Source organism: Vulpes vulpes, chromosome X (genome assembly GCF_048418805.1).
Source record: "Vulpes vulpes isolate BD-2025 chromosome X, VulVul3, whole genome shotgun sequence".
Taxonomy (NCBI): domain Eukaryota; kingdom Metazoa; phylum Chordata; class Mammalia; order Carnivora; family Canidae; genus Vulpes; species Vulpes vulpes.
In genome coordinates this window covers 89,357,267-89,372,871 of record NC_132796.1, presented here as the reverse complement: position 1 = coordinate 89,372,871, position 15,605 = coordinate 89,357,267, and the positions used below count along the sequence as shown (strand labels likewise).

Here is a 15,605-nt window from a genome sequence, read left to right as displayed (position 1 = left end):
TATAGTCCCACATCGAGCTCCCCACGGAGAGCCTGCTTCTCCCTCTGCCTATGTCTCTGCCTCTTTCTCTGTGTCTTTCACGAATAAATAAATAAAATCTTTAAAAAAATAGAGCTTATTCCAAACTTTAAGTAGTGATTTAACACTTCCCTATTCATGTTTCTATCCCAGCACCTATACAGAGTACCTATTTAGTAAACAGTCCTTGTTGAATCAGTTACTGCTTCCTATGTGCAAAGCTGGACAGATGCCATGGGCATATAGAGATCACTTAGGCCTTGCCCCTAAGGTGCTTAGATTCTAGTTAGGTTCATGAAATTAGTAGTTTATGACCAACATTTTTTAAGAGATAAAATAGAAAATAATTGGAGAATATCACATAGTAGTAAGTATAGTTTCTTGAAGATTCTGTTTCAATTACATAAATCTATGTATAATGGCTTGTGACATAAAGTGCATTTTTTACTGTGGCTTGTCAAAAAACTTTGGAAGCCCCTGTTTTAGGCACATATGACTGCTCCAAACAAACCTTGCTTTAAAAAGTAAGGAAAGCAGAGTGTTTAGATCAAGGTGTGTGTGGAAGATTATAAACAGACCTCAGACTAAAATAGTAAGATTGAGCCTTGAATGCCATGCTGAAAGGTGGGGAAGGTAGAAAGGGTTTATTGGATGAGGTGAATATTTTTTTTTGAGTACTTAATATATTCATCCTATTAAAAGCCCAAAAAGTATTACAGAGCATGTAGTGAAAGTTTTACTTCCCTCTACCCTTCTTTGCACTCAGCTAGTTCCTCTGTCCACAAACATTATTAGTTTGGGGAGTATCTTTTCCAGCAGTGTTTTATTTATTTAATTAATTTTTTAAAGAGGTCGAGTCCTGTGTAAGGCAGGAGGGAGACCCTGGACTTTTTAATAAGATTTTATTTATTCATGAGAGAGGCAGAGACATAGGGAAAGGGAGAAGCAGACTCCCCACGCAAAGCCTAATGGGGGACTTGATCCCAGGACCACGACCTGAGCCAGAGTCGGATGCTCATCCACTGAGCCACCCAGGTGTCTGGGCCAGCCAGGTACCACCAGGCCTGCTGTTTCCTGGTGAGGTGCAGTCCTTTGTATTTTTTAATACCTATTATGGGATTTCTCCATAACAGTACTTAAGGAGCTTGATGAAAGGTTGTCAGGGAAGGGAAATTACTAGATCTGGTCTATATATGTTAAGACTCATAAAGGCTAACTAGAGAAACAGTGTTCTGTTTCATTTTGACTTTCAAGACTCCCTTTCCTGCTTTTCTTGCTTAAATTACTCTCCAACTAAGCATGGGAGAGATTGTATGCATATAAAGCCCAGCTTACTTCTCTGTTTCTCATTATTCCCACTAGCTCTTCATCCATTTTCCTCTAGTCTTTGGGATTCCACCTTTTTGCCTCTGTTCAGGAAGCCTTTCCTGACTTGCTCCTGTTAAAGAGCCTGGCTTAGGGCCTTTGCCTCTATGCTTATTGTCATCATAGCACCTAACGCAGTGTTTTGTAATTCTATGTTTTCTGGCCAGTTTTCTACTTACACTATAAGCCCCTTCTATGTACAAGACACAATGCTAGTTTTAAGTATGTTTTTTTTCGAAAATTTGGCATATTGCCTGATTCAAAGCCCCCAAAGCATTAAAAGAGTATGTGGATACATGAGCACATGGTCTCTTTTTCTCATTAAAGAGAATTGGGGGATAGGATATGCACAAATATAGAATTTTTTAAAAAAAGATATATAGCACTGACTGATAAATCAGTGTGTTATGATTGGTGGATAGTGCCCTGTTGAAACAGTTAAGAAAAGCTTATTGGAAGAGGTGGGACCTACCTGAGTAGTAAGGGAATATGGTATTTTGTCCTAGAAGATAAATAAAGAGAAACACAGCAGAATGGAATGGGAGATATAGGACTTGGAGAAGTACTGGAAGTGGGAAATGTGGATAAGATAAAGTACAAAGACAGAATCTAAGCAGGGAAATGAGAAGTGCTGAGAAAATGAGTCATTCAAGAGGAACATGAGATACAATGAAAAGAATACTAAAGAAGGAAGGGGGAGAGTCCATAGAGATCCAATGTGAACAGAAGGGCTCATGAAACAAGCATAAATACACCCTTTAGGGTCTAACCCAAGGCCCCATGGAAAGTGGCCAAGGGAGACTCAGCTTTCTTATTCCTCTTAGCTATTGGATCTAATTGGCCTGCTGTTTCCTGGTGAGGCGCAGTGACTTTCCTGCAATGATATAAGTGGTTTTCTTTGAGCTTTTTCATTTGCTAATTTATTTACTGGACCTGCATGCTGGGAATGTGACTTCCAAGTACATATTTATAAAATTCCACTCCAACCTACGGAACTTGGATGCTCCCTTAGAGTCAATTTTAATGGATTTTCTGCCTTTTCTTGCGGTGAGGAAGGAATCCTGGTGTTATACTTAAGTCATTACTAATTGGAATTGTAGATTATATCAGAGTTCATCCAAAGAGTTTTACCATGCCTGTTGTTTTAAATTTGAAAGTCTTTGATACACATAACTGGAAACTCATTGAAATCTAAAGTCTGTCCTTTCGGGATCTGAGTATAAAAGAAGACCAATTCAACTATTAGAATGAAGTAAAAATAGTTATTTCTGTTGTAATTAATGTTTGCTTAATTGTGCAAATTTTAAAACCTCGATTTAAATATTCATAAACTGAAATATTGGAGAAAAATAAGAAAAATACTTGGTGTCTGCACCATACTCATTATATAATACTGCTAGCAATAATCCATTGTTCTATTCAGGAAAACCAAAGAAAGTATAAATAAGTTCTAATTCAATGGTGAATCCATCTGATAAACAATTGTGAAACTTTTTTAAACTCAAAATGAGATTCTACTTATAAAAATAATTAACATTTTCAAGAACAAGACAACATTTACATGTAGTTGTTGTTGTAAATTGGATGTCTCCACAGGGTAGAACTTGGCTTGATTCCCTCCATCCTTTTTTTTTTTTTTAGATTTTTTAAATTTATTTATTCATAGAGACACAGAGAGAGAATGAGAGGCAGAGACACAGGCAGAGGGAGAAGCAGGCTCCATGCAGAGAGCCTGACGTGGGACTTGATCCAGGGTCTCCAGGATCACGCCCTGAGCTGCAGGTGGCGCTAAACCGCTGTGCCACCGGGGCTGCCCGATTCCCTCCATCCTTAACCTGAATAGCCATTATATTAGTGGGGTGGGGTTTTTTTTTTTGGTACATCTATTATGAAAAAGTTCACTTGCATTCATATTTTGTTATTTTAGTTTGTGTTTTAAATGGATAAATAACCCTTTTTAATAAAAGTATTAAAATAAGAATTTGATGTAAATAATCAGTGACTATTTTCTCTTTAAGCAAGTATATGTTTAATCTTGCAGGCTGTAGAAAATCTCTGTTCTTACAAGATTTCTGCAAACTTGTACAAACAGCTGAGACAGATTTGTGAAGATCACATCAAAGCACAAATTCATCAGTTCAGAGAATATCCTTTTAAAAACTCAAAATACTGTATTTTTATCTGTTGCCTCCTTCCCTATCCCTCACCATTTAACCCAACTTGAAATGGAATGCCTGTGTTTTGTAGATTTGTTATATTGTTCCTTACCTTTCTGGAGAAAGAAGAAAGGAGTTTTTGACTTTTCAACCTTAATTAGGTTCCATATCTACATTGTGGAGTTAGTGAATATAACATATCCTTATGTCTTTAGCCTTTTTGTCCTAACAAATTTCCATTTAGGGAAAAGTCATCTTCTAAGGGAAATCATAAACAGCATAATACTCATTTATGTGTAAGACTTGTTCTAAAAAGTATTTAGTCGAACCTAAAATTTTTTACAGTTTAAGAAATAGCATTTTGTTCTATAGTTAAGTGCTGTTTAGTTTAATTAGTGTGTAATACTCCATGTTTAAGACAAATAAGCTCTTACATTGCTTGTATTACTTGTATTAAGCACTTAAAAATATCCTTGACATACCTCATGGATTCATTGGATAGTGTTCTTTTTCTAAAGAAGATTGATAAATGCTGGCAAAATCATTGCAGACAAATGGTAAGCTGGAAAAAGTATTGCATTTATTTATTGTAGTTAAATAAGTTTCTTCAAATACATGGATATTAGTTTTAAAAGCTTTGCAGTGTGGGGGAATTGCCTTGATGTCTGCTCTTGTTCTGAACTGAAAACTAATTGTGGTTAAGTTTTCTATTTTTAAACTGTGAGTTACAGGGAAACCACCATTTTAGAATGACTTGTACCTTAGGATCATTTTTATTTTTGTCACACTTAACCAACAAGTACCTCCTTTAGAAAAAAAGGTACATTTTTGTGTGTTGGTTTTGATGGATGTCCCGCCCACCTACTTGATTGCCCTGTGAAGGTACCTGATGGTCCTGCATTTTAGTTTATTTAGAATTCAACCTTATCCTTTCTCCCTAATCTGCTATTAATTTTATATCTTATATTCTGCAAAGTAAAAATCTTAAAATCCTTCTATCCAAAGCCATACATGTACAATGTAGGGCAGCTTCACCCTGAATGAGCACTGCTACTGAGGAAGAATTGTATGTGTGTCCCCTTAATTCCCTGTTTTTATTTTCAGTTACTTTTCAAGTTGCAGAGAAGTCACAGAACCATTTTAAATATCCCTTTTCTAAAAATGACAGCAAGGATTAAGAGAATAGAATAGTTTAATAAAAATGGTATAGGCACATTCTCAGGCAGATTTCTTTATTGGTATGTAGTAGTCTAGTATATTTAAAAGTGAATCCTGTGATTTTATTATTTTATCAGGAGCAAATATATCAGCTTAACAAAATGTAAAAATTGATTTCTTTTTCATTGACAGATCATGATCAGGAGCATTTTTTTATTTCTGGATAGAACTTACGTTCTTCAGAATTCAATGCTACCCTCCATTTGGTAAGGATGCCAGAAAATAATTATGAAAAGATTTGTTACAAATCATAGTCAAATCTTAATTACACTAATGGAAAGAGAGTAAGTGATACTGTGAATATTCTCCTAAAAACTCAAATTTGGCTTTTAGACTTGTATATATAACAGATTTACCTTCTTAATTATGTTTTGCCTATTCTAATATTGGAGATAACTAACATTCCCTGAGCACGTAATAACTTAATGAAGAAGTTTTTTTGTTAACCAAGGGGGTTAAAGTCTACTCTGGATTGTCTATGAGTGTGCATTATTTTTTTGCTTATCAAGAGTTTGCTATTATCTGTTAACGTGGCTGTGGAAAATTCCACATATACACAAAAATAGAATAGTATAATGAGCTCTTTCCCCACCTTATGCCTAGCATCTACCTACAGTAATTATCAGAGAGTTTACTGATTTTTGAGAACTGAAGCCAGATGACAAATGACCAATTAAGCCTTTGTTACCAGAACAGTGAAAACCATTTTATATCTTTGAACTAATTTTGTCTCTTCATTTGACCAAGGAAGAAATTCACCAAAGGAAATAATACAAGAAAACTTAGTTATGGAGGAAGACAGGAATTTAGCTTCAGTTCTCATTAAAGACTAAATGAGTTTCCTGTATGCTTTAATTATAATAATGTTATATAAAATTAAATGTGTGGATTTTATCTTTGTGCAATTGCTGCTTCAAATCTGGAGCCCTAATTAACATGTGGTGAGAAGTTAAGCAGGCCTCTTTAGAAGTGGTATTGTTGTCAATTAATTTTAATTATACGTATTTTTGTTTTAGGGACATGGGACTGGAGTTATTTAGGGCTCATATTATAAGTGATCAGAAAGTCCAGAATAAGACAATTGATGGCATTCTTCTCTTGATTGAGAGGGAGAGAAATGGTGAAGCAATTGATAGAAGTTTACTCCGAAGCCTTTTAAGCATGCTCTCTGATTTGCAAGTAAGTTTAACTTCACTTACAAGCTGATTACTATTCCTAGTTTGATGTTTAAAAACCAAATTCATAGTGCAGTTCATGTAGAGGACATTTAATATTTATTGAGTAAATGAACTTTTTTATTTTGATCCCTCCTCCCAGATTTATCAGGATTCTTTTGAACAACGATTTTTGGAAGAAACTAACCGGCTCTACGCAGCTGAAGGCCAAAAATTAATGCAGGAAAGAGAGGTATTGAAAAATCATGATTAATACATCCATTGTGTCTCACAGTAGACCTTACTTTATAAAACATAAGCTTCCCTTTGCACTTAACTTCCCAACATTGTGATACTTTTCTCTCACTTAGGTACTCCTTTCTTTTCTCTCTTAAAGGCCAGAATTCTGGATCACAAACTCCCTATAATTTTACATATCATTCAGCCTTGTCACAGTTGACAGGGCTGCTCCCGGGATCTTTTGGACTTGACATTTTCTGAAAGATTCATGGGGAGGAAAACAATAATATAAAAAACTATCTTTGTAGGTTCCTGAATATCTTCATCATGTTAACAAACGTCTAGAAGAAGAAGCAGACAGACTTATTACTTACTTAGATCAGACCACCCAGTAAGTATTATATGCTCAGCCTAATATACTTTAACCATTGTTTTTGAATCACTTAAGGCACTTTCAGCATCCTCAAACCTGTTAGTACCTATTTGCAGGTGTGAGTTGAGATTTTTTAACAATTGTTTTCTTAATGTGAACTTCATTTTCCTTAGATTTAATCAAGGATTGTATGTGTTTAGGATGTAATTTAAAAATAGCACTAGAGGGGCACCTAGCCGGTTTAGTTGGTAGAGCACGTGACTCTTGATCTCAGGGTCATGAGTTCAAGCTCCATACTGGGTGTAGAGCTTGCTTTTTTTTAAAATGAAAAAAAAAAATAGTACTAGAAGCTGATGTGATCTTTGAAATCTTAAGGCTGATTAAAATTCAGTAGATGTTTGGAGGAGAAACTGTTTCTGTGCTTTCCTAAATATTATCAACCAAGGAGTTCCTATAAGTAGCATAGATAACTACCTTCCTAATTAAAGCAGAGAAACTTTGAAAAAGCCAGCCACAGCAAGACCATAGAAATACTTATTTAGTGATGTAAATCAAATTCTGAAATAATGCACTTTTCCTTCTTACGGTGTAAGTAGAGTAACTCTGAGCACCAATACATTTAAACATAGGATAGGAATATTGGAATTAACTTGAAACAAGCTGTTTGAGGGGTGCTTGGGTGGCTCAGTTGGTTAGGCATCCAACTCTTGATTTTGGCTCAGGTTATGCAAGATTTTAGAGTTGTGAGATGGAACCCCAAGTTGGCCTCAGGCACTGGGTATGGAGCCTGCTTGGGATTCTTTCTCTCCCTCTGACTCCTCCATCTTTTTAAATTTTTTTAAGATTTAATTATCCATTTTATAGAGAGACAACTGAGGGGAGAGGGAGAGAGCAAATTGCAAGCAGATTCCCTGCTGAATGTGGAACGTGATGCAGGGTTTGATCCTATGAGCCCAAGATCATGACCTGAGCTGAAATCAAGAGTCAGATACCTAACCAACTGAGCCACCCAGGTGCCCTGTTGCTCTCTGTAAAAAAAAAAGAAAAAGAGCAGCAGAAGCAAGATATTTGATTCCCCCTGCCCAGAGGCTTTAAATTTTCAGTAGAGTTTAGGCGCCTGGATGGCTCAGTCAGCTAAGCATCTGCCTTTGGCTCAGGTTATGAGCCCAGGGTCCTGGGATTGAGTCCCACATCCGGGCTTCTTGCTCATCAGGGAGCCTGCTTTTCCCTCTCCCCCTGCCTGCTGCTCCCCCTGCTTGTGCTCTCTCTGTTAAAAAAATAAATAAAATCTTAAAAAATTTTTTTCAACAAAATCAAATGTCAGTAATTCTAAACTTTTTTTCCTTGTAGGAAGTCATTAATTGCTACTGTAGAAAAACAACTTCTAGGTGAACACTTAACAGCAATTCTTCAGAAAGGTAATTGACCAATTTGTAAATAAAGAGATCACTTTTAAAATTGTAGCTGCAAACAAGTGAAAAAATAATTCTTAAGGATTGCCCTTTTAAGAAGCTTGATACTAAATAAAATAAATAAATAAATAAAAATTAAAAAAAGAAGCTTGATACTTTGTGGCTGCTTTTCTGAGAATGGACCCAACCCTTTTTTCCCTATTCATCATGGTAAACTTTGAGGAGATATTCATTGACTTAACTTAAAGATACAGTAACTGAGAATGAGAGGAGTCCACTAACACCAGTAAAAAAATAAATAAATAAAAACAACAAAACAGTGGGAATGTGGGAATTCTTGACTTAATATGTAAGACTACGATAGAAAAAAGAATTTTTCTTTACACTAAAGTGTATTCATTCATAGCATATAAAACCAAGCAGTTTCCCCTAATCCCAAGTGATCTAATGGGTAAGCCCTGAATTTTACTTTGACAGTGCCAGAAATAGACAAAAGTTTTACCTTTCTCCAACCATCTTTTCTTTTGTATAAAATGGATATATTAGAACTTTAACACAGTTACACTATTATTTCATTTTGAAAATCAAATACTTGAGACTCTTATTCAAACTTGGCCTATTAATGAATGGTTTTTGAAATACCATAGACCATATCCAATACTCTGAAATACAGTTATGTATACTAATTAGTGTCAAATGTAATATGGCTACTTGCATATATGAGTGAGTTATTTGTAATGTGTATTTAAGTAAATCAGTTTTTATAAATTGGTTTATATATCTGATCTGCCATGCTAAATGACACAAACCATTACACAGTTGTTTTTGTATTTATATAAGCTTAAAGCTCCCTATGTTTAGTTTTCATTTGGAAAGGTCATTTATCTATTTGGATTTAATAGAAAACAAATCTTTATATTAAATTTTATAGACTAGTAATAGTTTATAGCGGTATCACAATAATAATTTAACTTAATTTTCATTAAAATGTCTGACGTTTTTGTTCACGATTTTTAATGCCTCAATGTTTGAAAATTCAGGTTTAAATAACCTCCTTGATGAAAACCGAATTCAAGATTTATCTCTCCTGTATCAGCTCTTCAGTAGAGTTCGAGGTGGAGTTCAGGTTCTCTTGCAACAGTGGATTGAGTATATTAAGGTATTGACAATTAACCTGTGGGTTTTTTTCCTTGTGTCTTATAAATCTATACACTCAGTACATATCAGCAAGCATTTCTTACATGTTAGATCCAGGTTTTTTTAAGTAATGAGAGTTTTGAGGGCAGTCAAACTAAGAATGATAGCTATGTAACAGATCAGCAATAAAAGTTATTTCACTGAGGTGATTTCTATGTGGGGCGGGGGGGACATTTTTTGGGTTCCAAATCTCCTTCCTTTCTTCAGTTTTACACTGAAGCCAAATGGCTATTTAAAAAGAAAAAATCAGGGATCCCTGGATGGCTCAGCGGTTTAGTGCCTGCCTTCGGCCCAGGGTGTGATCCTGGAGTCCCGGGATCGAGTCCCACATCAGGCTTCCTACATGGAGCCTGCTTCTCCCTCTCCCTGCGTCTCCGCCTTTCTCTCTCTCTGTGTCTCTCATGAACAAATAAATAAAATCTTTAAAAAAAATAAGAAAATTTCAAACCTGACTTCTTTAGAAGTAGGGACAAAAGCCTAGAGACTCATAATATTAGGGTACTGTATACCTAGTGAGTCATTCCTTATTTTGTGATTATAGATGAATGATTATCAGCCTGGATGTTTTATCACTTTATTTTTCTTTTCCTGATTTCAAAAAAAGCTTTGTTTTATTATTTTGAGATTTAAAAATACGTACCTACTTAAAATAAGATTTGGGAATTGTTTTCATCAGAGTTAATTCAGTTCTACTCAAAAGTGGTCATTTTTGTTTTTTAGGCATTTGGCAGCACTATTGTAATTAATCCTGAAAAAGATAAGACCATGGTTCAAGAACTGCTGGATTTTAAAGATAAAGTTGACCATATAATTGATATTTGTTTTCTGAAAAATGAAAAATTTATTAATGCCATGAAAGAAGCATTCGAAACATTCATTAACAAAAGACCAAACAAACCTGCTGAACTTATAGGTATTTTTCCAGTCTTTCTTTTCCATCTATTTAATGTTCTTTTATTCATAAAATTTCAGTCAGTTTGAAATTTTGACAAGGTTGTAGTTTAACACCTCATTTATTTGGGGTTGCTTATTAGGTGGTAGTTTCTAAGAACCTAGATATAAGGAATAAGTCCTTTGAGGTAAAGAACATCTCAAGTTTATATGTCAAACATAATGTTCTTTCTTTGTAAGATAATACATTGAACCCTATTTACTTTTATTTATACTAAGTTTGATACCTGTTTTCTAAGCTTATAGCAATTTAGAGATGGGGCAGGTTGCTACTTCCAGAAGCCCACACTTAGTGCTACAAGAAAGGGTAGCAGTTGCTACTGAGTTCCTACTGAGAAAGGAAAACTGTCCAGGACAAAAATAAGCCTAATAATCTGGGCCCATTTAGTGTAAGGCTCTGACAAATGGCAGTGTTTCTTAGATTTCCCCACCAAACTACCCTTTAATGTCAGAAGGAGAGGTATCCTGTGGTGAAGGTTTAGGGTCTTCTGCCAAAAGGATGAATTTCATTGGTCTACTACTTATCCTTAAATTTTTTTGGCAGATTTTGCCTTTTACTCTGTGATGTATCTGGTTTGTTTTAATAAGTAGTTTTTAAGATTGCAGAACATTAAGTGTAAAATGGACACTCCAGAATACATGCCAGGTATTTTAGTGGCTTTTTTGAGGTGTAATTGACAGTACAGTATTATATTAGTTTCAGATGTGCAACATAGTGATTCAATATTTGTATACATTGTGAAATGGTCCCCGCAGTAAGCCTAATTACCATCTGTTCCCTTACAAAGTTATTATGGTTTTTATGGACTATATTCCCTGTGCTGTACTTTACATCCCCATGATTTACTTATTTTATAACTGACTTTGTACTTCTTTATCCCCTTCACCCATTTTGGCACCCCCAAACCCCCTTCCCTTGGCAACCACCAATCAGTTCTCTATATTTGAGTCTGAATTTTGTTTTGTTTTGTTTTTTAGGTTCCACATATAAGTAAAATCACACAGTATTTGTCTTATTTTTCTGCATTTTACTTAGTGTAAAAACACTTAGGATCTATGTTAACACAGATGGCAAGATTTCATTCTTTATGACTGAGTAGTATTCCACTACACCCACACCCACGTACACCCTTCCTTATTCATCCACTGATGGACACTTAGATTGTTTCCCTATCTTAGATATTATAAATAATACTGCAATGAACATAGGGGGCATATGTTTTTGAATTAGTGTTTGCATTATCTTTGTAGTGTAATTGTTGAATCATGTGGTAGCTCTGTTACTTTTTTGAGGAACCTCCATAATGTTTTCCATGGTGGCTGCACCAGTTTGCATTCCCACCAGCAGTGCACAAGAGTTCTCTTTTCTCCACATTCTCACCAACACATTTTTTGTCTTTTCAATACTAGCTATTCTGACAGATGTGAAGTGATATCCCATTATGATTTTGATTTCCATTTCCCTGTTGATTAGTGATATTGAGCATCTTTTCATGTGCTCGTTGGCCATCTGTATGTCTTTAGAAAAATGTCTATTCAGATCGTCTGCCAATTTTTTAATTGGATTTTTTGTTACTGAGTTGTAGGAGTTCTTTATCTATTTTAGGTATTAACCCCTTATTGCATGTATGATTTGCAAATAACTTCATTCTGTCTTTTCCCAAAAAAGGTTGCCTTTTCATTTTGATGGTTTCCTTTTTTGTGCAGAAGCTTTTTAGTTTCTTGTCCTGTTTGTTTATTTTTGCTTTTGTTGCTCTTGGATTTGGAGTTAGATTCAGAAAAAAAAAAACATTGCAAAGACCTATGTTCAGGAGCCTACACCCTATGTTTTCTTCCAGGAGTTTTATAGTTTCAGGTCTTCATACATCCATTAAAAGACATTCAAGTCTCTAATCCATTTTGAGCTAATTTTTCTGTATGATATAAGATCATGGTCCAGTTTTATTCTTTTTCCATGTGGTTTTATTCTTTTGCATGTGGTTGTCCAGTTTTTCCAATACCATTTATTGAAGAGACTCCTTTTTCCCAGTGTATATTCTTGCCTCTTTTGGCATAGATTAATTAACCACATAAGCATGAGTTTATTTCTGCGCTCTCTATTCTGTTCTATTGATAGATATGTATGTTTTTATGTTAATACTATACTGTTTTGATTACTATAGGGTTTTTTTAAATATGGAATGCTTCATAAATTTGCATGTCATTCTTGCAAGGGGCCATGCTAATCTCTGTATCCTTCCAATTTTAGTACATGTGCTGCTGAAGTGAGCACTGATTACTGTAGTTTTGTATTATAGTTTGAAATCAGGGAGCATGATACCTCTGGCTTTTTTTGTCTTTCTCAAGACTAGCTATTCGGGATCTTTTGTGGTTCCATATGTATTTTTAAATTACTTGTCCTAGTTTTGTGAAAAATGCCATTGGAATTTTGATAGGGATTACATTGAATCTGTAGATTACTTTGGGTAGTATGGACATTTTAACAATAGCAATTCTTCCGATCCATGAGCACAATATATTTTTCCATTTATTTTTGTACCACCTTCAGTTTTTTTCATCAGTATCTTATAGTTTTCCATGTACAGGTCTTTTACCTCCTTGGTTAAATTTATTTTTAGGGGGCGCCTGGGTAGCTCAGTCAGCTAAGCAGCTGCCTTTGGCTCAGGTCATGATCTCATGGGTCCTAGGATACAACCCCACATCTGGCTCCCTGCTCAGCGGGGAGTATGCTTCTATCTCTCCTCTGCCCCTCCTCCCGCTTGTGCTCTGTCTCTCAAATAAATAGATAAAATCTTTTCTTAAAAAAAAAAAAAATTATTTTTAGGTATTTTATTTATTTTTTTAAGATTTATTTATTTGAGAGAGTGAGCAGTGGGAACGGGGAGAAAGAGAGAGTCTCAAGTACACTCACTCTGTGCTGAGTGCAGAGTCCAACACAGAACTTGATCTTATGACCCTGAGATCATGTCCTGAGCCAAAACCAAGAGTTGGACACTTAACCGACTGTGCCACCCAGGTGCCCTGGTATGTCTGATGCAGACATAAATTTATGTCTGATGCAGACATAAATGGGATTTTTTTTGGTTCTCTGATAGTTCGTTATTAGTATATAATGTATTTTGTATTCTGCAACTTTATTGAATTCATTTATTCTAATAGTTCTTCCATGGAGTCTTTAGGGTTTCTATGTATAGCGTCATGTCATGTACAAACAGTGACAGTTTTACTTCTTCCTTTCTATCTTGTATGCCTTTTATTTCTTTTCCTTATGTAATTGCTGTGACTAGACTTCCAGTAATGATGTTGAATAAGATTGGGGATAGTTGGGACGCCTTGAAGGCTCAGGGCATGATCCCGCCGTCCTGGGATCGAGTCCCACATGGGCTTCCTGCATGGAGCCTGCTTGTCCCTCTGCCTGTCTCGGCCTCTCTCTCTGTGTCTCTCATGAATAAATAAAATCTTAAAAAAAAGATTGGGGATAGTGGGTATCCTTGTCTTGTTCCTGATCTTAGAGGAAAAGCTTTTAGCTTTTCATTGTTGAGTATATTAGTTGTGGGTATGTCATTTATGGCCTTTATTTTGTTGAAGTATGTTTCTGCTATACCCACTTTGTTGAAAGTTTTTGTCTTAAGTGGATGTTGAATCTTGTCAAATGGTTTTTCTACATCTGTTGATGATCATATGATTTTTATCTTTATTTTGTTAATGTAGTGTATCATGTTGATTGGTAGATGCTGAATCATTCTTTTATCCCCAGAATAAATCCCACTGGATCATGGTATATGATCCTTTTAATGTATTGTTGAATTCAATTACCACATCCAAACTCCCCAGTGTATGCTAGCAGGCTATATGGAAACTGCAGTGATGGTGCCCTCCAGCACCTTAATCTCTAGGGAGCATATTAGCTATATCCTGCCCCTCCAGCTGATAATGCCCCGAGATCAGCAAGTGTATCTTTCACATATAGCCTAGGTGCTTTTCAAACTGCTGTTTTTTCACTGCGTCTTAGAGTGAGTCAGGCCGCAAGAGCCTCAGGAGTGGAATCTTCATTTCCTACAGCACTTTGGGATCCCCGGAAATCAGTTCTGTTGGTTATTTAAGTCAGATGTTCTAGGGGCTCATCTGTGGTGCAGATCACTGGGGCCAGGGTGCCTAAAGTAAGGCACTAACCCCTTATTCGTTGAAGAGAAGCACCTGTCTGGTGAAATCTTTCCCTTTTGTGTGTTGCTATATCTGTGTCGTCGTCTCTGCCTCTTACCCATCCTGATGTGATCCTTTTATCTTTTGTTGTGAAGAACAGATCATCTAGTTTTAAGATGTTTTTCAGAGGGAAATGTTCCATGTAGCTGTAGCTGGGGTGTGTTTATGGGAGAAGGTGAGTTCAGGCTCTTCCTATGCTGTCATCTTGGACCTCCCTCCCATCTTCAGTGGCTTTGATGACTCTAGCATGGTTCTGTATACACTGCCTCCCCCAGGATACCTATACCACATTTTAATAAGCATCAGGATAGTGGAAGTAAAAAATACATTAGACTGAGAACCAGAAGACTTGGGTTTGAGTTCAGGCTCTGGTATTTATTAGTTCTGTGACATTGAATAAGTCACTTGATATCCTTGACTTTGGAGACTTTTAAAAATGCATGGATATCTCTGAAGCATTGCAAAACTCAGTATATACTCCTATTTTGGTATATATAGTGCCTAGTACCTTATGGATACTCATGATCACTAAATTTGATCACTAAACAATGAACTTTCCCCCCCACTTTAGCTAAGTATGTAGATTCAAAGCTTCGTGCAGGCAACAAAGAAGCTACAGATGAAGAACTTGAAAAAATGTTGGATAAAATTATGATCATATTTAGATTTATCTATGGTAAGTGTTTTTGTTTTAAAATTCTTCTTTTAAAACAGCACTCAGCAGAGAAACTATCAAGTATAATTAACCTGGAAGGAGTATATTTGGGAGTTAGATATTTAAAACTATTATATTTGTTGCATTTAATTCATTAGGGCACTTAAGGAATATTACTTAATTGCCTTCTGCTTTGACTTTTCCACTTACTAAGAGGCTTGATTTTTTGCTACTTGTTTTAATTTCTGTTGATGCTAAACTCATCAGCTGACTAAAGTTTTTTAAAGACAAGGTAATGCAGTCTTAATTCTTTACAGCAAAGAACTTGTGAAATGTCCAGCATAAATATCTACTCCTAATGTCTGTTGCATTTAACAAATTTGGGTAAAATGTATAAATTTAAATAACTTGGAGTAAAGGTTTGATTTATTAAGCACTTCACAGCAATTTTGTCAGAACTTTTTATTAGAAACTTATAAGTTGTATTTTATTATTTAACATAGGTAAGGATGTTTTTGAGGCCTTCTATAAGAAAGATTTAGCCAAGCGCCTGTTAGTGGGGAAGAGTGCATCTGTAGATGCTGAAAAATCAATGCTGTCCAAACTTAAACATGGTATGATTGTCATTTTTTCTATCCTTCTTTGATTTCTGAGGGAAAATAT

General features: G+C 35.6%; 1 protein-coding gene and 1 non-coding gene across 5 annotated transcripts in view; one reads left to right on the top strand and one right to left on the bottom strand.

Moving 5' to 3' along the window:
• CUL4B (cullin 4B) overlaps nt 1–15,605 on the top strand; it is a 38,023-nt gene that overhangs the window by 9,964 nt on the left and 12,454 nt on the right. For all 4 annotated transcript variants that reach the window (XM_026017874.2, XM_026017873.2, XM_072744511.1 and 1 more), the window contains 11 exons: nt 3,425–3,528; nt 4,027–4,096; nt 4,890–4,963; nt 5,774–5,936; nt 6,075–6,164; nt 6,460–6,542; nt 7,875–7,942; nt 8,977–9,095; nt 9,854–10,046; nt 14,859–14,963; nt 15,446–15,556. In XM_026017874.2, coding sequence (XP_025873659.1) covers nt 3,425–3,528; nt 4,027–4,096; nt 4,890–4,963; nt 5,774–5,936; nt 6,075–6,164; nt 6,460–6,542; nt 7,875–7,942; nt 8,977–9,095; nt 9,854–10,046; nt 14,859–14,963; nt 15,446–15,556 — 1,180 coding nt within the window. The remainder of the gene's footprint in view (nt 1–3,424; nt 3,529–4,026; nt 4,097–4,889; nt 4,964–5,773; nt 5,937–6,074; nt 6,165–6,459; nt 6,543–7,874; nt 7,943–8,976; nt 9,096–9,853; nt 10,047–14,858; nt 14,964–15,445; nt 15,557–15,605) is intronic.
• LOC112934469 (U6 spliceosomal RNA) lies at nt 12,254–12,356 on the bottom strand. Its single transcript, XR_003237951.1, has one exon. It is a non-coding gene; the product is annotated as a U6 spliceosomal RNA (small nuclear RNA).